Source organism: Apteryx mantelli, chromosome Z, assembly GCF_036417845.1.
Source record: "Apteryx mantelli isolate bAptMan1 chromosome Z, bAptMan1.hap1, whole genome shotgun sequence".
NCBI classification, from domain to species: domain Eukaryota; kingdom Metazoa; phylum Chordata; class Aves; order Apterygiformes; family Apterygidae; genus Apteryx; species Apteryx mantelli.
The window spans coordinates 67,536,944-67,561,217 of record NC_090020.1 but is presented as its reverse complement, the minus strand read 5'-3'; the positions used below and the strand labels follow the sequence as shown (position 1 = coordinate 67,561,217).

Here is a 24,274-nt window from a genome sequence, read left to right as displayed (position 1 = left end):
TCAGGAACTCACAAATTGCTTTATACACTTCCCACAGAGATGCTAGCACTGAGTTCTTCATCCTTGGACACAGTGTATCTTGCTGCATGATTACTTATTGACTGCTGGTAGCTCAAAGTGGTTAGCTTTGATATCTGCAGTAAGAACAGCCTCATGTGCATGTTCTGGTGAAACAGCTTTAAGTAAACTCTGAGGTAGAAAAGCTGGTTCTTAACTTTCACAGATGCTTTTTATTCTAGGTTCAACGCAACTTGGGTACTGTCCTGATGTTTCCAAAAGAGAAGCATCAAGAAAGGGTAGACTTTAACTGACAACAAATAAGGTAAAAGTCACCAGTTTTACTTCATAGACCACTCTTCAACAACCCCCATAGGCTGCAAGAATTTGCTTTACTGTTGTCCAGAGTCCTCATTAGACATTCAGATGCTCACTAAAAAGTGACAGAGATGCTTACCTTCTCCACAGCAGCAGAGAAGTTCTCAGACAGGCACACAGCTTTTCAGAAGAGTTCTCCTAACTTCAGGAAAGTATGTTGAACAGAGTGGAGCAGGTAAATGAAGATTTACCTTATTAGTGGGACAATATGCACTGCCTTTAAGCTTTTCCAGAATACAAACATTGCCATATTACTCCATAGCATAACAAAGACACAGTGAAGATGTATATTGCAGGCAGCTCAGAAACACAAGGCAAAGCATTAGTGTACCTGCCAAGATTTTTAGAAGATGAGCTGTACAAGTAAAGAGTCCTATTTATGAACTCCAGTACTTAATACAAATAAAACTTTTGTTCCAGGAATTTAGCCTCTTCCTTTTTTTCTACTTAAGCCTGGTTAAAAAAGGAAAAAAATTGGAAAGAGTGGCTTTTAATTTTTTTTTTTTTAATATGGTGTCTGTTTAATGCAATTAAACAAATTTGTTTTTACAAAGGGGCACTTTAATGATCTTATAAAGTTGTCTGTTATGCTTAAGTACTACTGTTTAAAACTTTTTTTGCAATACAGCAACCAATATCTTAGTTACAGCTCTGTCAAGCAGCTCTGATTTCATTGATTTTAGCAGATGTTTGTAAAATAAACCACATTTTAATAGTAACACATGCAGATAACCACAGAAACTCAGAGAATCAAGCAGGGGAATCAAAGTACACGAACACCTAAATACTAGGAAAAGTAACCTACTGAAACACTATGTTTTCCTGAGCTCTCTTTTCTTGCCACAGGCACCTCACCTCCCCCGAAGCCAACAGCCTCTCCACACAGCGATACGCACCACAGCGAAAGACTTCGTGTACCGCTTCCCTCCTTTTCGCACGTACAGAACAAGTCACTAGAGCAAGGAGCCCGGCCCGCCGGCCCGCCGGCCCGCCGGCTGGCTGGCTAGCCGGCCGCTGCTACACGAGCCCCACCCCGCACGCGTAGGAACGCGCCTACAGCGCAATTGCTGCAACGGCCACACGTTTTACCGCCGCCCAGCGCGCGCCGCCACCAGCGCATGCGCCGCGCTGGCGGAGCGCAACCTTATTGGCTGGCGGGCGAAGCGCGTGACGCGGGGCGGGTCCGCCGCAGCACGTGGCGGTAGGGTCATTAGGCGCCGTGTTGAGGGGCGCCATTGTTCTTCGCGCGGAGCTGCGGGGGGGAGGTGGGTGTGGGGCTGCGCGCTTCTCTCACCGGGCAGGCGGCCTCTCTCCCTTCCTTCTTCCCTCGCGGTGGAGGTTTGTGAGCGGGTGGGGGTGAGGTGGGCGCGTGGTGGGCCCGGCGGGCGCACGCGCGCACTCGAGCCGTTGCGGATAGGTGCGTCGGTAACGCGTCCCCTCTCCTGCGGGCAGGCTCGGGAGCGGCAGCATGAGCCAGGAGGACTGGGACGCGGAGATCGGCGGCAGCGGGACACCTGTCCTTCCCTTCGAGGAGCTGGTAAGGAGGGGGCGGGCGCGCGGGTGGTCGTTGGGCTGCGGCACGTGGCCGGCCTCCTCTCCTCTCCTCTCCTGCCCTGCGCTGTGTTGGGAAAACAAAGTCCTTCCTTGACAAAGAGTGGTAACTGCAGTCTCCCAAATGCTGCAGTGTCTCCTGTCCCTGGAGGCTCTAAGAGTCTGGTCAGAGATCAAAAGCTATCATAGATAGAGGGATGGGTGGAATTGTTGCTTTCCTGCAGATCTGCTGTTGCTTCTGTAATTTGTCTCTACTTTGCTTTTTCTTTTCTTTTCTTCTTTTTTCCTTCTCCTGCCCCACTAAGTGAGATGGACTACTAAAATGTTTGTGAATTCAACTCACTTAGACTGAAACTGGAAAAGGGTACTCACAGAAATTAGTCTGCTGTAGATTCCCGTGTATGCAGCTTAAGGGTCTCTAGAGTCTGACAACAGGTAAGATTTCTTAAAATTCGATTCTGGAGCTCTTGCAGAACAAAGAGGACTTTAGGTACCTGCTGTCAGGTCTAGTTTTAATCTCTTAAGTCTTGTGTGCAAATTCTTCCTATTCAAGCTTTCTATTTTTGCATAGCAGCTAAATGCTTCAATAGGAAATAAAAGATAAAATACAGGAATGAGAAGTGATACTGCTAAAGATAAATATTTTGCTGCTTCTAGTCTCAGTGACTAAATATCAGTATCATAGAAGAAATTGCAATAAATTTTATGAGGCTTTATACTGAATATTTATTAGCTAGCATTGGCTTTAGTGGGCACACTTAAAATCCAGCCATGAGGAACAGGAAGGGTGAGGAGAGGCAAATGATGTATCCAAATATATGTACGAGACTAGAAGTAAGGTTGTGAAAAATAAATTGTTGCATGCAGTTTCAGAATAGTAGTTTTCTCAGTTTGAGTTTAATTTCTTGTAATGGTTAATAGCCACTTCAAGAGAACTTGCAAAGCTGTAGTGAAGTCTGAAAAAGCACAATCTTGGAGTAAAAGTATTTATAGTTTTGTGATGTTCTACAGTCAGCTAGTGATCTAGCTTCTTAGTGTTAGAGCCACTTAGTACATGTCTGGCTTGCATTAAACAAGAGAAAGTAAAACATAGTCTTCACTGGAGATAAAATTGACCATAAGAGTAAAATGTGCTGTTCTGAACTCTTTCAAATGGAGTTTCTGAAACCTTGAATAAATAAGAGGCAGATATCAGTCATTCACATCCATTTAAGATTTCATATGTAAATATCCTGTAGTAAAACCCTGAAGGTGTGGTTATGAAACATGAAAAACAGTGTTTATTCACAATGCTAAAAGTCTGAAAGCTTTCCAAACAAATACTGGAAAAGAATTACTTTGAAATGTTCTAGTGCTGTTTTGGGTAATAAATATTTCCTACATTCAAGGTTTAAAATGTTTTTTAGCAAGCTAACAGTGTTGATACCTTCTATCACAGATTTATGGAGGCAAGATAATTTATCTAACTCCATGTGTGTCAGCTGTGCATATTGTGCTTGTGGTGACATGAAGAGGTGAACAGCATATATTTATAGTAACAGTGACAGTGAACAAAAGTGTTGGAAAGACCATGCACTTCAGAAAGTGCAGAAGGCAACAGTTTCTGTCAAGTGAAAGCCTTAGCAGCTGTACCTGTATGGGTGTATTTTGCTTAGTCTGGAGCTAACATGATATCGTACCTTTTTTCCTGTTGTAGGAAATGGGCTTCTCTGGCAGAGCAGATGGCCTCTTGTCTGACTGCAGTCAAAGTATAAGCTCATTAGGTATGTGTAAGACATTTGATTTTTATCCATGTACTTGGGGAGCTGATCACTTGAATGGTTTAGGAGATCAAGGAAAGCTGCAATATTATCATATTCTGTTTTTTTTTTTCCATGTGTCCCCATGCAGTATGCAGCATCAAATCTTACGGGTAATACAGTGAGACTTTACTTTTGACCCTTATAAGTCTTTGTTTATTGCAGCTTTATGTTCTGGAAAACTTTACTCAATACAACTTTTAGTGAAAGTCGGTGTCAAATTCATAAGCATTTTTACAACTGCCTGTGCTAAACATGAATATTGAAAATGAATAAATATTATATGTGGAGTTGAGCAGTTCTAGCAGGGTCATGTCTAAGAGTTGTGTTGACAATAAGAAAAGTTCAGATGAAGTTGTTGAACAGAAACTTACATCAGCATTTTAAAAAAACTCACAAAACAAGACACTGATACTAGGTATGAATTTTCCTTAAAGCAGTCTTGGTTTAATGAAGACAATGCCTTTATAACCTTGAACTGAAGTTTTAGTTTAAATATGTCAAGTTAGTGTTGCCACTGGAGGTGATTTGCCCTAGACATTGCTTTATGTTGCCGTACAATAGTCAGTTCAGGAAATGGGTTTTGCTTAGAACTGGCATAGTTTGTGTGTGATAGGGAGATTAGGAAGTTCTCACTGTGGTCTATGTTCTTAAAAATGGTCTTTGTTTAGGTGACTTGAGGATATTTAACTTCAGTAAAATTGCATCTTGGAGCTTACATAATTTAATTGACCCAACTATGAAAGAACAACCTAAACTTTATTTTAACATGTTGTGTTTAGCAGAAGTCTGAGATTAGTATGTTCATGAGCGGTCAGAACAGGGCAGTATGTTACCAATATATCACTCTCCTGCCTTTCAGTCTGTAGGTGAAAGGCTGTCATAATCTTTCTCCATTTCCTCACCCCCAAGATGCTGGGAGATTAAGAAGGACAGGAACAAGATACCACTTGCGCTGTTTGAACTCCTCTGAATTTGGACTAGCAGATATGGGAAGCAGAACTCAGAGGGCAGGCTTTGCTTTCGTCCTAGAACAGCAGAGTGTTTTATCAGGAATCCGGGTGACTAACTTCAGTAATGATTTGACGCAGAATAAATAGGGAAGGCAGCGCTCTTTAAGTGAACTTGTCTGTTATACCATTAGCTGGAAGTGAGTCTAAGAGCTTTGTTGTATACTGTTTGTTCTGGATGTGCTCCTGTGACTTTCTGATTAGCTGTCAACTCTGCCTGTTCAAAGGTTCTTCCATTACATATTACAAAATAAAGTTGTGATTTTTGCATATTGCACTGAACTCATGGGGAGGACTTCTGTCACTGAAGAGCTTGTTTTCACTGTCAGCATTAACAACTTGTTTCTTTTTGGAGCTAGGCACATCTTGTCATGTTAGATCAGCGTGAGCAGTTTCAAAGGCTCTGTTTTGGCCTAACTAAATCTTTCAGGTTCTTTCTAGTTGATAGGAATCTGTGTGTTTTCAAACTTAATAATATTGAGGTTACTTACTCATTTGCAGTTTTAACTTGAAGAACTAAAGCTGTTTGGGAAGTCCAAAGGTGAGGCTCTGAATTGATAAGTCTGTGCATTTAGTCTTGACCTCATTTAAAAATCTGTACCAGTATTAGGGATTCTTCCTGCTGTGCTACTATGGAAAAAGTTGTCCTTTTTTCAGAAAAGGCTAGATGGGCTTTTCCTGTATTTTCCTTTGGAAAACCAACTTGTAATAAAGAAATTGTGCTTCAGTTGAATGAAGCACAGGGGTTTTTTGTTTGTTTGTTTTTAATTAAATCAAGCCCTTACAGGCTGCTCTTATCTGGAATGCACTTCTAGACTATGCTTAGTGTATAACTATATTGTTAATTGTATAATTTGTGTGTTTGACACAAAGTACCATGAGTAGAGTTAGGGTATGCAGGGTCACCTTACATTTTTCTTTTTCCTTGAAACACTGCCTAATAGCAGTGCTCCCTACTGTGAGTCATAATGAGCATAAGCTAAAAATAATAACAGCATACTTGCAACTAGTGTTTTATAAAGCTTTATTTTGACTTAAATCACTCTATTCTTCGTATTGCTTCCACATGAAAGCAAACCTTTGTTTACAAGCTGATTCTGAATTTTCAGTTCTGAAGGACCTTTCTTTCATGCTCCTTTGATACTTTAAAAAATAATAAACACCATGCTGAAATGCTATTTATTTAGGATATACAGGATTTGGAGGTGGATGTCTCTGGAGTGGAAGAAATCAGGATTTTAAATCCCAGTTACAGTAGAAAAAAAATGCAGGGAATGTGCATAATGAACAAAGCAGATCTAATGGCTATTGTTCGAAGTATGCTGATGCAATGCTAGATTTTAACTTCAGTGGACTAAAAACAAGGCTTTGTTCTAATATTCTTAATATTTGCTTGAAAATTGGTAAATTTAGAGTGATAAATGATATAGTGGTAAATTAACCTTTAGCTTTTGGTACTTCCTCTGGACTCTCTAGGAAGAGCGGTTATATCTATACAGGATGGCAAGCTGAGAACCTGTATAAGCGGATACAACAAATGAAAGATAACTACAGCAACATGCTGTTTTTACAGTTACTTCTGTCAGCCTTAGTAGGCTGTCTGGAAAGTAACAATGCAGTGTGGTCTTCAGTTGATTTGGTGAATGTGCTAAGTATATCAGACTTCACTAAAGACAATTAGAATGATTATCAGTTCTTTTAGCTGACTGTAAAGCTGTGTTTTTGTCTAGCCTCTTTCATAAGTAGAGATAGAAAACTCAGACAAGGCACAGGAACTTCTAAAAGCAGATGTGTTACTGATGAAGTACTTTGACAACTGATGTGCTTTCCAAAACTCTGAATGTTGAATTAACTAGGTGTGCTCAAGGTACGGAAGTCTCAAATGGAAGGGGAGTCCTGGAATAAGAATTGTTTAGGAATGGAAACAATGGGAAGAGTCTTTACCCCTTTAAAGGCAAATAGACTTGGTCAATGGGAAGCCAATCTGTCATCTCATAAAACCTTAAAATATCAATTTAATGAATTTATGAGATTCTTGCTTACTTGTTAGATACAAACATGAGTATCAGAATGTTCTGTAAAGGAATCTTGCATACCAGCATTATCACAAACTACCCACTTAAATATTCATATTAACATGAATTCTGAACACTGTTCAGACTACTAAAGTAGCAGTTTAACACTTAGTGCTGTAGCAGCAAGGTTTCCTCATAGAGTAACTTGGTAATGTTGCAAGCATGTTGTCTTAGTCTCTCTCCCATTATGACAAGCTCTTGTATACAGGTGGCCTCTTCATTAACTAATGTGTTTGGTTGAAGAATGTGTACTAGTGCTTTTTTCAGGGGTAGATTCATTGTTATGTTAAATTAGCTTACCTTGGATGGAAAACAATAAGTCCATTTCCTTAATCTGCCATATACTTGCAGATCTATCTAAAAACCTGTAGATTTATTTCTGTAGAATCTGTAGATTCTTGATTCCAGATTTGATATCTTATAATGGTTGCTCATGTAAGCTAATTCTGAGATTGGTATTGTAGAATAGGGAACTTCAGTATTATTACAGAATAATTCAGGTTGATGGGGACCTATGGAGATCACCTGGTCCAAACCCCTGCTCAAAACAGGGTCACCTAGAACAGGATACTCAGGGCCATGTCCAGTTGCATTTTGAATATCTCCAGACATGGAGACTCAACAACCTATCTGGGCAACCTGTCTGCTATTTAATCACCATAGAGTAAAAAAGATTTTTCCTTATGTTTAAATGGAATTTCCTGTCTTTCAGTTTGTGCCCACTGTCTCTTGCATCTTCACTGCGAAGAATCTGATTTTTGTTGTCTTTACTTCCTCGATCAACTATTAATGCACATTGATTCCCCTCAAGCCTTCTCTTCCCCAGGCTAAACAATCCCAGCTCTTTCAGCCTCTCCCTGTATGACGTGCTCCAATCCCTTAATCATCATTGCAGCCCTTTGCTGGACTCACTCCAGTACGTCCATGTCTCTTGTACTGGAGAACCTAGAATTGGACACAGCACTACAGATGTGGTCAGGCAGGCATTGAGTAGAGGAGAAGAATCATCTCTCCTGACCTGCTGGCAATGCTCTTCCTGATGCAGCCTAGGATGCTGTTGGTTTTCTTTGCCTCAAGGGCACATTGCTGGCTTATGGTCAACTTGTCCACCACAGCCCCCAGGTGCTTCTCTGCAGAGCTGCTCTCCAGCAGGTTGACCCCCAGCCTGTACTGGTGCATGGGGTTATTCCTCCCCAAGTACAGGACTGTGCATTTCCCCTTGTTGAACTAAATGAGTTTTTTTTCCTGCCCCTTTCTCCAGCCTGTCAAGGTCCCTCTTAATGGCAGCACAATTCCTCCCAGTTTTGTATCATCTGCAAACTTTGAGGGTGCACTGTGTCTCATCATCCAGGTCACTAGTGAAGATGTTGAACAGTCCTTGCCCAAGTATTGACCCCTGGGGTACTCCACTGTTGACTGGTGTCCAACTGGACTTTTTGTGCTGCTCATCACAACACTTCGAGTGCACCAGTTAGGCCTGTTTTCAGCCAACATCACTGTCCACTTGTGTAGTCTGTACTTAACAGTTTGTCTGTGAGGATGTTATGGGTGGCAGTATCGAAAGCCTGAGTAATCTAATTGTTATTCTTTTCCAGGTGCTGGTGAAGGACCTAACAAAAGTAAGCGTATGCAGGATGACTTCAGAGTTGGAGGATGTTTTAGAAGTAAAGGTAGGATTTTATAGTTAATGCTTGTGGTTTTGGGGAACAATTAAGTCTTCTGTTTTGGACTAAACATTTAGGATGGAGAACCATGCTACTGGTACCCAAATATATTCTGAAAATTTCAATAATACTGTGTTAGTACTGTTGCTTGAGTGGTGCTATTTCTTACGGAAAACAGTAGTTATACCTGTTCTAAGCTATCTTGTTTAATTCATTTTCTTTCTTTTGTGAATGGACAACTTGTTACACCATGTGCTTGTTTTCAAATAACTGATTTCATGGTCTTCACTTTCCAATGTAATATGTTGACCTTGGTCAGGCTGCTAGTAGAAGTTCCATTCTGTTCTGTAATGTATGCATTTAGCTGAACTTTCAGTGGAGTAAATGTAGTTTCTTCTTCCTTCTTCTTCCTTCTTACTATCCTTTGAAGATGTTCTGATTTGTAATTTCAAGTATGCTTTAATTGTAACTGGCGTGATCACATACTACTTCTCTCTTCCATGGTCTTAAGTTGGTTGTGTATTTAGTAAGCTAAACTGGTACTGACTGGAGAATGTACACAATTCAGCCTTTGAATATGTATGCATCTCTTCCTCTTGTTGTTCCCTTTCCCTTCTATATTTTTATACATATTTTTTTCTTAAAAGAATAGTTAGTGGACATATCACTAGTACGTTAATATAACCACTAAATAGAAGGTGAAGTAAATTATTATAGCTTACTGTAATTCCAGAGACCGGTATTTCTGGGCATGTAAAAGATGATGGCTGGGAATACCTAGCATGGATTTACCTTGTGTAAATTGCCTTCTGTGAACACTGGCTGGATGCAAAGTAGCTCTACTGTCTGAAAAGGACTTGAGGGATGAGAGGGCACAATGTGGGGAAGGGGGGCTGATCGACAGTAGGCTTAAGCATGAGGCAACAGTGTGCCCTGGCAACAGCGAATGTTAGCAGCATGCTGGGCTGTGTTAACAGATCAAGGGAAATGGTTGTCCTTCTCTAATTGCTACTTGTTAGACCACATAGAATACTGTGCCCAGTTTTGGGCCCCCAATAGAAAAAAAGACTTTGCCAACCTGGATCAAGTTCAGCAGAGGGCCACCAGTATGCTCATGGGGCTGGGGCACTTGCCTTGTGAGACTGAGGGAGCAGGGCTTGTTCAGCATAGAGAAGAGAAGTCAGGGGGACCTCAGAGCAGCCTTCCTGTACAAATGGGATTATCAAGAATATGGAGCCAGGCTCTTTACTGAGGTTTAAAACAGGTGAATGAGAGAAACAGGTGCAAGTTAAAAAAAAGAGAGGTTCAGACTGGATATAAGGGAGGCCTTTTTTCCCCAGAGGGACAGTCCAGTGGTGGAACAGGTGCTTGGAGAGGCTGTGGCCTGCATCCTTGGAGGTTTTCAAGACATGACTGCACAAAGCCATGAGCAGCCTTGTCTGAGTTTTGTGTTGACTCTGCTATGAGTGGGAGGTCGGATCAGAGACCTCCTGAGGTCCCCACCAACCTGAATGATTCTGTAATTCTATGTTGATTTAAATAATAAACTGCTACAAAAGATAGTTGTGAAGTTGATTTTTTTCTTCTTTTTTCTCCCCCTAACTGTAGATACTAATGAATCTCTGAACAGAGAGGATCAGCCAGTGAGATTTGGTAGTGGAAGGAGTTTTGGAAACAGAGGTAACTTTGTGGAGTGTCTTTAATTCTAGTGACTATTTGTATTTGCTATTCAGGTATTCAGTTTTGTATCAGAGCCAAATTAGTGTTCATGACTTTGAGACAAATACCAATCCGTACTTCTGCATAATTTAGTCATTCAGTAAAACCCCTTAGTTAGGACTGCACAAAATACAATACCCCTCTATATTTGCCATGAAGGCAGGGCTCTACATTTAAAATCAATACATTTTGTTGACCTCTGCTTATGATTTCATTTTCCTTGGAGGGAGATATTTTTCTGATTTCTTTGAGTAATAATATAGTACAAAAGGCAGCTGAATATTAGTACTCATGTATACCCTGTATGAGAAAGTATACCAGTGCTCTTTTGTGCAAGGCCTGAAAGCTTTCTCTTTAGTGTCCATAAAGTGATATTTAACCCATATCCTGCTTCCAGCTTATAATGGAGAGTGGCCCTCTCATATGTGATGCATATTCAAGAAACTGGTAATTGCCACTTTGTTCATACTAGCCCATATGCTCCCACCAGATACCATCAGAAGTGCATCTTGTGGTGGAAACTATTATCATGTAACATCTGTCCAAATAACTTTCTGGCTGTAAGTGGGATTGCTTAAGAAACAAGGAAGGCAAGCCCTAATCCTGGTTTGGCATGTTTTGCAGAACAGCATTGCACAGCATCTCTGTTCAGGACATCTGTGCAATCACTTAAGAGTCGTGTGTACTCCTTCAGAAAACTCTACACTATTTCTCCATGTCTAGGACTGATGTACCCTTTGGTAGGTGAATGCTAAGTTTAGTTGACTAAGCAGACAGTAACACTTTGCCAGTGACGATGGATAATGCCTAACAGTTCTGCTGTACACTGTCTTAAGCAACTGTTAAGTAACCTACAACCTGTTTTTAAGGTATGTAATATCTGTGAATGTTTACATCCAGCCTGCCTTTTGCATGTGAGTCTTTAAGATGTGATTTTTATCTATTTATTTATTTTGCATTTGGAAGAACTCAAATGGCAGTGGCTGTATTTACATATGTATGTACCAAGAATTGGGGGAGAAGGAAATAGGTACCTGTGGTAGAACCTTGTGGCCACATTTAGCAGAAGATGCTCTTTGTCATTATAAGATAATAGAAAAGATGTTTAATAGAAGAATAAAGGCTAAGGAGTAAATGACAATAGAAGTGGCCTGCTCAGAACTTGTGACAAAACCTAAAACTGTCCTGTCTCTTAAATGAGAAATAGCTTGTTTATGAATGTGTCTGTCTTCTTCCTCTCCCTCCGCATCAGAAGGGCAACTAAAGAAGAGGGTAGACATGAAAATACATTGAATACTTTGGCATGTTGTTTCAAACAACTAAAGAAATGATTTTGAGTAATATATTAAACATGGATAAATCAGAAAGGCAAAAGATACTTGAGAAAGCGGATATTTAGATTCTTCAGAACTGGATGATTAAATGTTCTTTTGCAGATCTTAAATTTTTTATTGGCTTGGAGTGTACTGGGCTTTGTTAGGACACAGTCTAGGATAACTCCAAGAACTGTATAAGGAACTTGTTCCTGGCTTTGCAGAAGTTAAAATTACGTTCTGTCTACAAGGTAGGGATTTCTGTGTTGTTAGACTTAAGGGCTGTGTTCATAGGAGAATGAAAAGAGAAACAGAAGACTATTATGTAGGGTGTTAAGACTTGTCAATCCTGGCTATATAGCAGGCAGTAGATAGAATATTACCTCGCTATGGTAACTGGTTACTAAAACCAAGAAGGTACAAATGCTGTTAGTTGTCCTGTGGCTGAACCAGAGGACTGAACTGACCTGCATCAAAACTGAAGACCTGTAAGTGAGGAGCTCTCTGTTAAACACTTGCATGTGTAAACTCAAATACTTCAAGACTTAATGCTTGATCTACTTCTTGCAAGAAGCAGTACTGTGGGGTGGGATAGACTTTCCTTCTCTTCATATTCCTTTGGCAGTATGTTTAGGCAAATCACTTAGTCTTGACTTAACCACTTGTTATCCTGGTTGACTCAATTGCTTGACTTATCACTTTTTATCCTAATTCATAAAATTAGGATTGAGAAGAATAGTCATCAGATAAAAGGCACTTGAATTGTCTGGCAAAGTTAGACAAACTAAGGTGTTGTGTTACACTGTACTACAGGTTTTCAAGAAAGGAACAGCATAGAAGGTCCCAGTACACGAAAAGGAGGTTTTAGAGGAGTTTCTGGAAGCTTTGGACAAAGTCATAGTAAGTATTTATTTACATGGACTGTTTTGTGAGGAAGCATACACTTGATCTTTTCAGATTGGTTGCTCTTTGAGAACTAGAATTATGAAGGTGAAAACTGCGAAATAGCTCTTGTTTTGTAGCTATGTTATGGAATGTAGACTGCTGCTTTGCCAAATACTGTCACTGGGAATAATACTGCATGCGTAGGATTTTTAAAGAACCTCTTGCGGCTGTTGCATTGTAAGGTTTATTGGGAATAAATAGTACTAGTTTTAAGCATAGTACTTCATAATATTATTTTATACACAATTTTAGACACAATACCCATTACACTGTATGTTACTTACAGGTATTAGAGACAAACCTCAACCTAGCAGTTTTCTTGCCTCTAGGGAGAGAGGAGCACTTGGAGGGCCTGCAGGTGAGATGTTTTGTTAGGGTAGTGAACCTTTCCGATTTCCTCATTGTTCATTTGTTGCAACATACTATCTTTACACTTAGTTTCACTAAATGCGATTAGCTTGATTGTTCTCCTTGTCTGAATTAAGCAGCCTACTGCAAATGTTAGTATTTTGCTTGCATGCGCTCACCAAGCATTTTTATAACTTGGATAGATTTTGATAATTGGATTTTCAAAGCTGTTGTCTTTTGTAGTTATTCTTGGTCCTACTGTTTCTGGGCCAGTCCATGAACAATGAAGTGGAGGTGCTAGACAGTAAAAGTGAGCAAGTTCATAAAAATTTGCTTCAAAAAGTTGCCATTCTAGATCCCCCCTTGCCATGCCCTTCCCCCCCCCCCCCACCCACCCACACAGAGCCAAGGGAAAGCCATATTTTAGATCTGTCCAGACTGACAACATGTAAGGTTTGTTGCTTGAGGCCAGGTCTTCCTGATGACTTTGTTCTAATGACTTTTTGCTGTCTGTAAAGGAGTTTTCCCTCAAAATCCTATCTTCCTTTGCCATTGATGCTACTGTAACTTGCAACCGTAAGTTGCAAGTTATACCTAAGTATATCATACTTAGTGCTACTTAATGCATAATATCCATTGCTCCGAGTCTCATAGTTCAGACTAGAAATAGCATTAAACTAGCACAATGGGTAGTGCATGACTGATGCTCTCTAAGAACATTGTGTGATGTCTGTAAAAGAATTTTTCACTGTAGAAATATGCAGTGATTAGCATCTGTTTTCAGCATTGTTCTTTAATATCCTAAGGACGTTTGGTTTCCCTGTATGTGATTTAGTTGAAATTATTTTTTTTTCAGATTAAGTTTAGTTCAAATCATGGTTTTTAGAAACTCAAGTGTTTATAGAGGCATCATGCTAATATTCACTCGGATGTACTGCGTCCTTAGTATAGTGTAGCCATTCTTTCTTTTTTCACCATTAATGTGTAGTATTAGTACTTAATGAACATTAGGGATTTTTGTAGGCAGTAGTTAGTCTAGACTGTAGAGAGACTGACATGTGGGAAGATAATTCTTCCTGAGAGTAGTTTGCTGCATGGGAAATGCGTCCCTTTATAGTAAGGCAGGGGATGACTCTGGATCTAACAAAGGGAGCTCTGATGTGCTGTGCTCAGCACTTGCAATTTCAACAGCTGTGTGCCATAGTTGGGCAGCAGAACAAGCTCTGGTAGGCTGTTCTGTCTCCTTGCCCTTCTTCTCTGAATAGTGGTCAAGCCCTTCTAATAGAAATTGTATGATTAATGAAGGTAGGGTAGTCCTGGCTTTTCTTAAAACAATTGCTTTTTGCATGTTAGAGATACTGTGTAGGCACATTCCATCTTTTGATGGAAAAATAAGTCTATTAATGTGATTGCATACACTGTGTTGCATCCTTGTTTTGATTATCTGTCACCATCTTAATGAAACTGTGGTTTCACAAAGTTGGTTAAGACTATCACTGCTGAATAGGGCGTTCATGGTCCAAGTTACTGTACTGGCTACCTCTTTGGAACTAACGTTTGTACAGTTATCTGTACAAGTCAGTTATCTGTCAAAGTCAACAATTAATCTTGATGAGAATGAACAATCAGTTTAGTAAGCTGCCCTGATCCTATTCCTTTTTTTTATGCTGGCGTTGGTGCATTTAGGAGGAATGCAGATGTGGGAGGGGAAAGGAGGTGTTGCAGGATCTCTGTACTTCTGTGATACCAGTCTCAGATTGTCAGTGTCTCACAGTATGATTTTATGAATGATCTGAGCTGAACATTTGAGAGGAGAACCTATGTCCAGCTGTTCCTGTCCTCCTTCTTCATTCGGTCTCACATTCCTTGTTTATAATTCTAGCTTCCTTTCTGTTGCAGAGTCTTCATATTAATGGCTCCTACCCTTTGAAATCAGCAATGCAACTTTCTGCATAGAGTAGCTAGAGGCTAGCAGTGATACATAAAATAGAAAAAGCATTAACCATTATAAGATTAAGGATTGAAAAGGGATTCTGGAAATGCTGCTGCGTAATAGTTCAGTTTTATTAATAAAATTCTTACATCTGATTTTGAGGAGCTACTGCAATTCTTAAGAATAAATGTGTTTGTTTTTTCAGGTGATAGTGAAAGCTACAGAAGCAGAATGTTTGGATGCCAAGGTCAGAATCTTCATGGGAGTGGATTTTACAAAATGTGTGACTATTGAAGTAACAGGATGATCTTATTTTCCTGACTTTTCCTGACTCACCTCACTCTTAGTTACCTTGATGATAGTGACTTTTATGGCTTTTTAGTTATTTAGAAGTTGCTTGTATAGATAGCATAAAACAAGCATCTCCTGACTTTGTGGAAACGTTGACTGGTTCTTAAAATTAAGATGTTGTAACCATAAGCATGTGTGAATTTCTTGTTGATCAGCTCTAGGAGAAAACCCTTGCTTTAGAGTTAACAAAGTAAGGTTATAAAATTGACATTTTTGTGTTTTTAGTTTCACATTAAATGCTTTTTTTGCTCAAGATTGGTCTTGGCTGACTGTAGACAACTACATCTTCTCTGGGCATGCATACACTTGGTTTAGAAAGGCTCACTTCTCTTGTCTTAAGCTAAAACTCATTTTATGTAGTTGTCTTAGGGTGGTCATCTCATATCTGGGATGACTGCATTTGTTTTGATGATAGACTTCTGTACTATGAATCAAATAAGGATCAGCACCTAGTCTGTGCAGTCATCAGCAAGATGCTGGATTTAATTCCTCCATATTTTTACTGCCAGGTCCTGCTAAGCTCTGTGCTCTTGCATCTTCTTTTGGCCCTTTAAAACACAAACTTTGGGCCTTTGCCTTCTGGCCTTCCACAGCTAAGCTTTCACTGCTGACCTTAAATATTTCCACTCATTCTGCGATTGTATTGGGATCCACTGTTTAGTTTTCTAAGTGCTTCTAGTCATTTTTCATTAAGGTTCTTGTGTGGAACTTCTATCAAATGAGCATTTCTCTAAAAGCAATTAATTTTGGAACACTTACTTTAACAGGAGGTTACAAAGGACATGATGAAGAATTAGGTTCTGGAAGAAGTAAGTAGCTTCTTTATAAGTAACATGGCAATTTTACTTTCCTTTTAACTCAAAGAATGTTCTCTTGTTTAAGGTTCCTGGAAGTCTGCTGGTGAAGCAGGTGGTGATACAGGTAAGATATACAACCATCTTAAAACACTTTTGTGTAACATTAGTTGCCAAGCAATTACTGTTGATATGTTTAAACACTGACCTTTAAATCACTGAGCAGTAGTGTGGCTGTTTTCACCTAAATAAAGATGAGTGACTCTTTGGAATGGATGGCTATAGAATTCCTTATACCTGAAAAAAATCTCCTGTTGATGGCGGTTTCTTTTTAAAGGTAGTGCTCATCTAGTTGAGACACAACTGTTTGAAAGAAATTAAATTAGCAGTAGTGTGCATATCTAAGTGATTAGTCATTAAAGCAAACTGCTAAGGGAGCAGTGGATTCTCAGTCTCAGATGTTCCATTTAAGATACCATTTTTGGAAAATATGCTTGATGTATTTACTTAGCTCTAGTAAAGGATAGAATGACCCATATGTACAGGAGATCAGGTTCAAATATGTAATGACTTTCTAGCATGTATTGAAAATATTGTTTGAGACAGTCTAGAATGCTTACTTACCTGGAGTGTTTTTTGGTAAATGATTCTGGATTTATTTTGCCTTTCTCTTCCTATTGAAATGCAAAAGGACAAATAGTGAACTAACTCTTGTGTGAATAAGTCATTCATGATCCCTCCTCATTTTGAAGTCACTCTGAAACAGCTTCTGTTGCTAACCTTTAAACATCAAATAATTCATTTTAAAACTTTGAGACTTTTAGCATGAGAAGTATCTTAAAAGTATACAGGGTCATAAATGCGCTGTCATGAAAACAGTAATCATATCCTTGTATACTAATAAATGCTTAAAATTATTGAATAGGCACAACTTGTAATGTAAAGATCCTTTATAATAGAATTGTTTTCTGCATGTTTGTAAGGTAGAACCTAACTTCCATAAGTAGCTCTTCAAAATAAGGTCCTTGAGCAAATGTGAGACAAGAATGCTTTACAAGAGTGACTTTATACTTGCAAGTGAGTATTAGAGCTAGTATTATAAAACTAAATTTTAATAAAATTAATTTATGAGACATCTTCCTTCTCTAGAAGTGGAGGCAAGTCTAAATGACATTCAACTGAACTGAACTTCAGTAGCTCCTTACTTAAAATTGTTTTGCTTGTTTTTTTATACTGCTCATGAACTTGCGTGCTTGTTTTCTTAAGGTCCAAAAGTGACTTATGTGCCCCCTCCTCCACCTGATGATGAAGAAGCCATCTTTGCACATTATCAGACAGGAATTAATTTTGACAAATATGACCAAAACATTGTCGAAGTATCAGGACTTGACCCTCCACCAGCAATACTGGTTAGCAAACTCGTTAATCTCAGGGGTTGTGTTAAGTATGATTCTGCAGGGATATGTCTGAATTCCAGTGTTCACTGCTAATGAAAGTATTAAAGACTTTGAATCCTGTGGACAATACTGTGTTGGAAGGAGATGCAACCCTTCTGAAAAATAGAGATTTGAACTCAAATGATATTTACAAACTACGAAATGGCGTAGAAAAAGTAATACTGTATGGACAGGAAATATGGTACTTAAATTGTATAAAGTATGTATTTTAGATCTTAAACGGGTGCCAAAGACCTTTCTTTTATAGAAAGGCTGACAGTCTTCATGTTGAAGTCTGTTATTGAAGGATCTTTAACAGCTAAATGAACATTTGTTAAAATACTCTTCATTTCGACAGACAAGGTATTTTTTTAAATAGCTTCTGGTCCTGTTTTCTGTGGCTACAGTTTATTGCTTAAAAACAATATATAACTTTGCTCCCAGACGTTTGTATCAATTTTCTTAATCATCCCAGGTGGCTATTTCAAAAAAGTCTCCTTTTGGGGGAGGATGGGGAAGAAAAGGAGGAGTGGTAGCAGCACCTGTGAGTGAAGAGAATATGCAAAGTTTTTCCCCTGCTCATCTTTTAAATGGTTTTCTTACTGAAGTTAAACTGGTTTTGTCACATGTGCTTTTTCCCCCTCAGTAGGGGTGTTGCTTTAGCTTCCCAAAGTAGCCATATCACTCGGGAAGCTAAGAACAGATCTACACGAAATAAAACTGCAGAATTTGTCTTCATAGGACACCATGATATGGGCTTACCTGCTTAAATCAAGATGTAATAACTGGCTTCTGTGCGGTTTTCTCTCAAAGCTAGTAAGACCTGCTGAAGGTCTTCCATCCTTGCAGGCCACTTTGAGTGGCATGGGCTGGTTGAAGAAAACTTTGGGGATTTTACTGTAGGAATCATGACAATCTAGATGACTAGTGAGACTCCTTCAAAATTACTGCTTTTTAGTGTTTGGATGTCTATATCATATGGTAAGCATCTCATTTTTTAAGCTAATGTAACTTAAGTGTGGTTATGTATTGTAAAATATTTTTCTTATAGACTTTTGAAGAAGCTAACCTCTGTCAGACTTTAAACAAGAACATTGCTAAAGCTGGATACACTAAACTTACTCCAGTGCAGAAGTACAGTATTCCCATTATACTTGCAGGACGGGATTTAATGGCATGTGCCCAGACAGGATCAGGAAAAACTGTAAGCTATTTCTGAAGTGTTCGCACACACCTAAAATGTGTGACCTTAGTTTTAGGTAGATGCCTCAATTTTACCAATTAAGGGTTCCTCTGCTGCAAAGCATTTAATGTAATTCTGTTGTCTTTTCAGTGCAAGTTAATTCATTAGGCAGGTGTAGCATTAAACACAAGTATGAATGATGGATGGATGATCGTGTTGTCAGGGTGAATTTCTCTTAAAATATTTCAGTGAACTGGTGGTTTGATACAGCAGGCCAGTCTTCAGGGCTACTGATACAGAATCAGAAGTGGTATAGACATGTTGTGGGAGGTGTTGGTTAGAAAAAACTTAACAGTTCAAAACTTAAAAAAAAAAAAAAAAAAAAAAAAGCTTATGCCAGATTTTTAATATGATGTGTCATCCTGGAGCTGTCCTAAAAGTATAAGGTGGTCATAAACACCCTCTCATGCTCTGGCTAATGCAGGAGGAATATGATCTGATCTGAATCAGATCTGTAGTTTTAGGTGATTCAGTATTAATCATGGTACTGTGACTAGAGGCGATATTTGTTTCAACCTGTTAAACTATCTAATATACCCAAATCTAATCACTAACAGTTCCTGTATCATAATATTGGCTATTAAATATAGCCTTTTGACATTCAATGTAGCATGTAATTCTACCTTTATGTAGCTTATTAGTTTGAAGAGCAGACACATTCTTAACCCTTCTGTTACAGGAAGGGAAGAGGAGAAATGTCTTAAAACTTATGCTGTAAATACTCTGAATTGCTTTTGGGGTAGCTGTACAGGTGCTATTTTGGGTGTAACTAGTCTTATCTGGAAGTAAGACTGCTGATGCAGCTGTGTGCTATTGCTTTGCTGTTTAAGTAGTCTGGAGATCTGTGCTTGTCTCTCACATCTACTGATGATAATAAAAAGCTTGTAAGTAAATGTTTTAGGGTTTTTTGTTTGTTTTTTGTTTTTAATTCTGGGCTTCTTAATTATGACTGTATGCCAGTGTGGTGTGTTGAACTGTCTGAAGAACTCAGAAGTTAGCTGGTGCATGACTGTTCCTGCATTATTAGACACTTAAGATCCAGATAGCTGTTTTCATGCTTCTTAAAACAAAAGAGAAATAAGCTTAAATGTTCTACAGTGTGTTGAGGTCATTCCTTTTGCAGTCTGTTTTCCTTGAAGTTGATAATGTGCTGTATCATTCTAGTTTTGTAAGATTGATACATAGCTTTTAGTGTGACTAATGAAAACATTATTTTAAGACTAAATAGCTTACATATTGATGCTTACTCTTCAGGCAGCTTTTCTTCTACCAATTCTGGCCCATATGATGAGAGACGGCGTAACTGCCAGTTGCTTTAAAGAGCAGCAAGAACCAGAATGTATTATTGTAGCCCCAACTAGAGAATTGATAAACCAGATCTTCCTAGAAGCAAGGAAATTTGCGTATGGGTAAGCTTTTGTACCTTTGCCTGATACTGCTTATTTAGCCTTAGTCAGCAATGCTTCTATTTTTTCACAAACACTTTCAAATAAAGTTTTGTGTGCAAGTGAAATTGAATGACTACAAGCACTTGAATTTAAATGGTAATACTGGCTAGCAGATTTCTTACTGTATGGTTGGGGATTTAAACTTGTATTCTAATGACATGGCTTGGAGAAAACGCTTACTCCAGCTTGGAGGGGGATAAGTCCTAAACTTGCCCTGTAGTCTTTATGAGCAAAACAGAATGACGTAAATAACTTAAGTCTAACCTGCCTTGTGTAATTTGACTGTACTTTTATTTTCATCTTTGGGCGGGGGAAGAGGGATTGCATAGTGGTTTCAGTTAACTTTCTGTGGTAGTTTGTGGTAACTCCTGTAGTTTGGACTTTCCAGTGTTATTGGTCTCCAACAAAAATATTTCACTGCTCAAACAAGCTGTGATAACTCTGCTTTCTCAAAACGAAACAAAAATTTTTAACTTGCCATTGAGCCCTTGGGTGTTGCATGATGCAGTACATTTTTACTAGTTTGCCAGTGATGTTTCTGTTGCACAGTGACAGGTTGCACTAGTGCAAGGGAGGAAATAAATGTATTGTATGTAATGACTTGTTTGCTGTCTTCACTCTTCAGGAGATGGAATGGAGAATGTAACTTTGTCAGTGCAAAATCTGCACTAATTTAGACTTGCCTTTGGTTTTTCAAGGAAACTCATGCTGGAGGCTGTTCTTTGCATTGCAGAAGTTGCATTATATCAGCATGGTTGTTTGCCAGATGTGTTACTAAGAATATCTCTTTTTAATCTCAAACTGTTCTACCTGTGTAGCTAATTTATTGATTACTGTCTTCAAAACTGGATACAGATAAACTAGCTTTTGAGTTTAGAAAGCTTCTATTGCAACAGCCCTGAAGCAAATCAAGGTGACATGCATCTAGAGAGCAGTTAAACAGTTCCCCAGGGTGTGTGCTAATCTGTTGCCTTTAAGCAGTTGCATGTATTTTGCTCAGTTCAGGTTCATGATACTCTTAAGCCCCTTTAGTTTAGTTCAAAAATATATCTACTACTAACTGGTAGTGGATACGTGCTGAAATGTTACCAGTCCAACGTCTTTATTCATGGCCAAAACACTCTGCAAAGTTCCAGTTCGAGGGTAAAAATCCACCAGGTTTATCTGATTCACCCTTGTTGCATGTGAAGTTGAAATGATTATCATCAAGAATAGCTGGTTTGGATGTGAATATAAAAATTACACATGGCATGCAAGTAGAAGCCTTAACAGGAGATTATAAACTCTTGTATTTGTTGCTCAACTGCATGAGGTAGTACTTGTCAGTAGAGCTTGTCTTTTCTACAGAAGAATAAAATCTGATGTAGCTTTACTTGATAGATCTAACAGACACCCCTAGTAGGAAGAGTACTACACAGTTCAGTGTTGGAATAAGTTTGCTGTCTAATGCTTGAGTGGCATACAGTAGTGTGTGCTGATACAGTTATTTGCCTTATAAACTGATTCACCTGTGTATATTGTCACATTGGCCCTGTGAGATGTGGTAAGATTACCTCTGAAGCTTTAAAGGCATACTTCGGTTCCTCTCCTTTTTCTGCTCAGTATGCCATATAAAATGGAAAAATGTCTAACACTGTTTTAGTTAATACTGCGGATTGTATCTCAGTTGAAGGGAGAGGGAAGAATGCAGGTGAGATGTAATGTGTTCCTTCACAGAAAGCCATGTGTGCAACCTCTATGTAATCTGAATGGGAACTTTCACTGAGGTTACAGTGAGTGGTTTTTTTGAATTGGGTCCTGCTTTTGATTATAAGCTGTGCTGCATGATGGAGTTAAATCACTCAAGCTAAACAAGTTGGTTCATGGTAAATGTGATTTCTACATGTTTTGAGGCTTAAAAAAAAGTTCAGTTACATAAATATGTGATCAGAATATTTTCTATACATAGGACTTGCATAAGGCCTGTTGTGATCTATGGAGGAACACAAACAGGTCATTCAATTCGTCAGGTGATGCAAGGCTGTAATATACTATGTGCCACACCAGGAAGGCTTATGGACATCATTGGAAAAGAGAAGGTAAGATCTTAAAATTTAGTCCAAATTCCCTGAACCCTCTTAGCGTTTTGGCTACATATTGGTGCTCATTCTTCAAAGTTGATAGAAATAAAGATAGAGCCACAAAAACCTGTCAGTATGTGGCATTTATTCATGTACTTAAACTGCAGTTGAGCTTTTCTTGAGATATCCAAATAACATAAAGCATTTGAAAAAATATCTTGAGTCTTGATCTCTCCAGTTTCTTTCAGGGGAACTGGAAAATACTGATTTGTATCAGAATGGCTGCAGTATCCTGGGTGATTAAATTTTAGTGTATTAAATAATGGTACACCTTTTCTTACTCCTTGTGGGGAAAACTCCATACTGGATTTTCACTTGATTTCTTGTTTTTGCTGCAATAGCTGTTTAGCTGTCTGTGGAACTCATATCAACTCTTTTAATATTTTAGTATTGATTTATTCAAAATAATAAACTCTAGGAGTAATGTTATCTTTGTATTTATATTTTTCCAGCCATAGTATTGTAAGTTCTCAGCTGAAACTTGCTGCATAGTATAATGGTGGCTCAGTGATGTTGCACTGAACAAATGAAGTTTGGAAAAAAACACTCTTGTTGATGAAACTGGTTTCTGTGGTTCTTGGGATTCCATTTAAAATGACGCTCTTTATCAGCAGTGAGGAATTTGTAATGTTGTCCTTAACATGCCTTCTGCCATTGCTTCTATCAGAACAAGAAGTTTTTTGAGAATGTGTGATGGTGAGAAGGATGGGAGAGAACATCTCTAAAGTTCAGACATAATTTCAAAACAGATGTAGTAAGAGTTGATCTACAGTAGGCTCCATTTTCATTTACATTGCTGAACCCAGTTCTGAAGCACTTTATAAGCATGCTATCAGAATTACTGTAGATGTAAGCTAAAAAAGTTAAATAGAGCTTGGGATGTAAACAAAACACAATGTCTGAGGGGAACATAGGGCTTTAATTGTAAATAATTTAGACTTTCACTAGAAAGAAGTAAGTAAAAGTTGAATTTCGCCAATTAGGAAATTCTGGAAGTGTCAATGTCTATGAACCAATGAATTTTTCTTTCACTGAAATATCTACAGATTGGTCTGCATAATGTGAAATACTTGGTGCTAGATGAAGCAGACCGTATGCTTGATATGGGTTTTGGTCCAGAGATGAAGAAGCTAATTTCTTACCCAAATATGCCACCAAAGGACAGACGTCAAACATTGATGTTTAGTGCCACTTTTCCTGAAGAAGTTCAGAGGTAGGTAAAATAAGGGTAGAAATATATATGAAGGTGCATTTGTATATTTAAAAAAATAACTATCTGAAGAGTTAAGGATGCTTTTTACGTTTAGAAGCTTATGAACTTGCTAAAAAATACTGAAAATCTATAATGTTAACATTTCTTGTTGAAAGTTTTCCTTTTTTATGTATAGATGAATTGCTTAGTTTGGCTGGAAACTCTCAAGCAGCTTTAGAAGTGTGTGAAAGATCTTAAATTCCTTTCTGCAGAAATCCTCATACTGCCCCATTTGTCTGTCCCCCCCCTTCCCCCTCCCCACCACCATGTAAATTCAAAAGCAGTGATCCCACTCTTTCACAAGCAACACTGGCATTGCTGTCTTTGGTATCAAGGCATAACATAGAGAAGCAAACTGTTGCTCAAGTTACCAGCCTTTGATTTAGAATCCTTTCTCATGTGCATGCACACTATTTGCTTTTCTGGAAGTTTTAAACTACCAAATGGGTTTTAGATGTGTCTTACAGCTTTACTACTCACTACCCTTAAAGCTTCCCTTTCCAGACGTTGAGAAAGCAAGATGCAACAGAAGGTGTTGCTGAGCAAGGGAATAACAGAACAAAACACCTCATTCCCTGTAGGTGAATGGGAAGTACTCACTATTTTCTGCTTTTGAAGAAACTGATATCTGATTATCTGTTTTTAAATTGGAAGGGTCTAAAACTTGAATCTGAGCATTTGAGAATTTTTGTAGCTGTTGTGGTATTGATACTGTTGTGTCAGACTAAAACATTTGCAAGCATCTTATGGTTTGAGAATATGTAAACTGATCAGACCATTGCAATACTGGAGCTTCAGTAGGTCATATTTTGACAGCTCTCTTCTGGCCTTTCAGCAGGCCTGAAAGATCTTTTTTTGGAGGCGAGGAAAAACCATCTTTAGCTGTCTTGTAGTGAAC

At 38.7% G+C, this 24,274-nt stretch overlaps 1 protein-coding gene across 1 annotated transcript in view; it reads left to right on the top strand.

The window, feature by feature from the left end:
* Positions 1–1,843: 1,843 nt before the first annotated feature.
* DDX4 (DEAD-box helicase 4) overlaps positions 1,844–24,274 on the top strand; it is a 33,693-nt gene continuing 11,262 nt past the window's right edge. Inside the window, exons 1-14 of the mRNA XM_067316438.1 lie at positions 1,844–1,912; positions 3,623–3,689; positions 8,406–8,480; positions 10,083–10,154; positions 12,320–12,406; positions 12,781–12,809; positions 14,938–15,027; positions 15,778–15,892; positions 15,966–16,004; positions 17,144–17,286; positions 18,365–18,517; positions 19,811–19,965; positions 21,953–22,082; positions 23,171–23,337. Of these exons, the coding sequence (XP_067172539.1) occupies positions 1,844–1,912; positions 3,623–3,689; positions 8,406–8,480; positions 10,083–10,154; positions 12,320–12,406; positions 12,781–12,809; positions 14,938–15,027; positions 15,778–15,892; positions 15,966–16,004; positions 17,144–17,286; positions 18,365–18,517; positions 19,811–19,965; positions 21,953–22,082; positions 23,171–23,337 (1,391 nt within the window). The remainder of the gene's footprint in view (positions 1,913–3,622; positions 3,690–8,405; positions 8,481–10,082; positions 10,155–12,319; positions 12,407–12,780; positions 12,810–14,937; positions 15,028–15,777; positions 15,893–15,965; positions 16,005–17,143; positions 17,287–18,364; positions 18,518–19,810; positions 19,966–21,952; positions 22,083–23,170; positions 23,338–24,274) is intronic.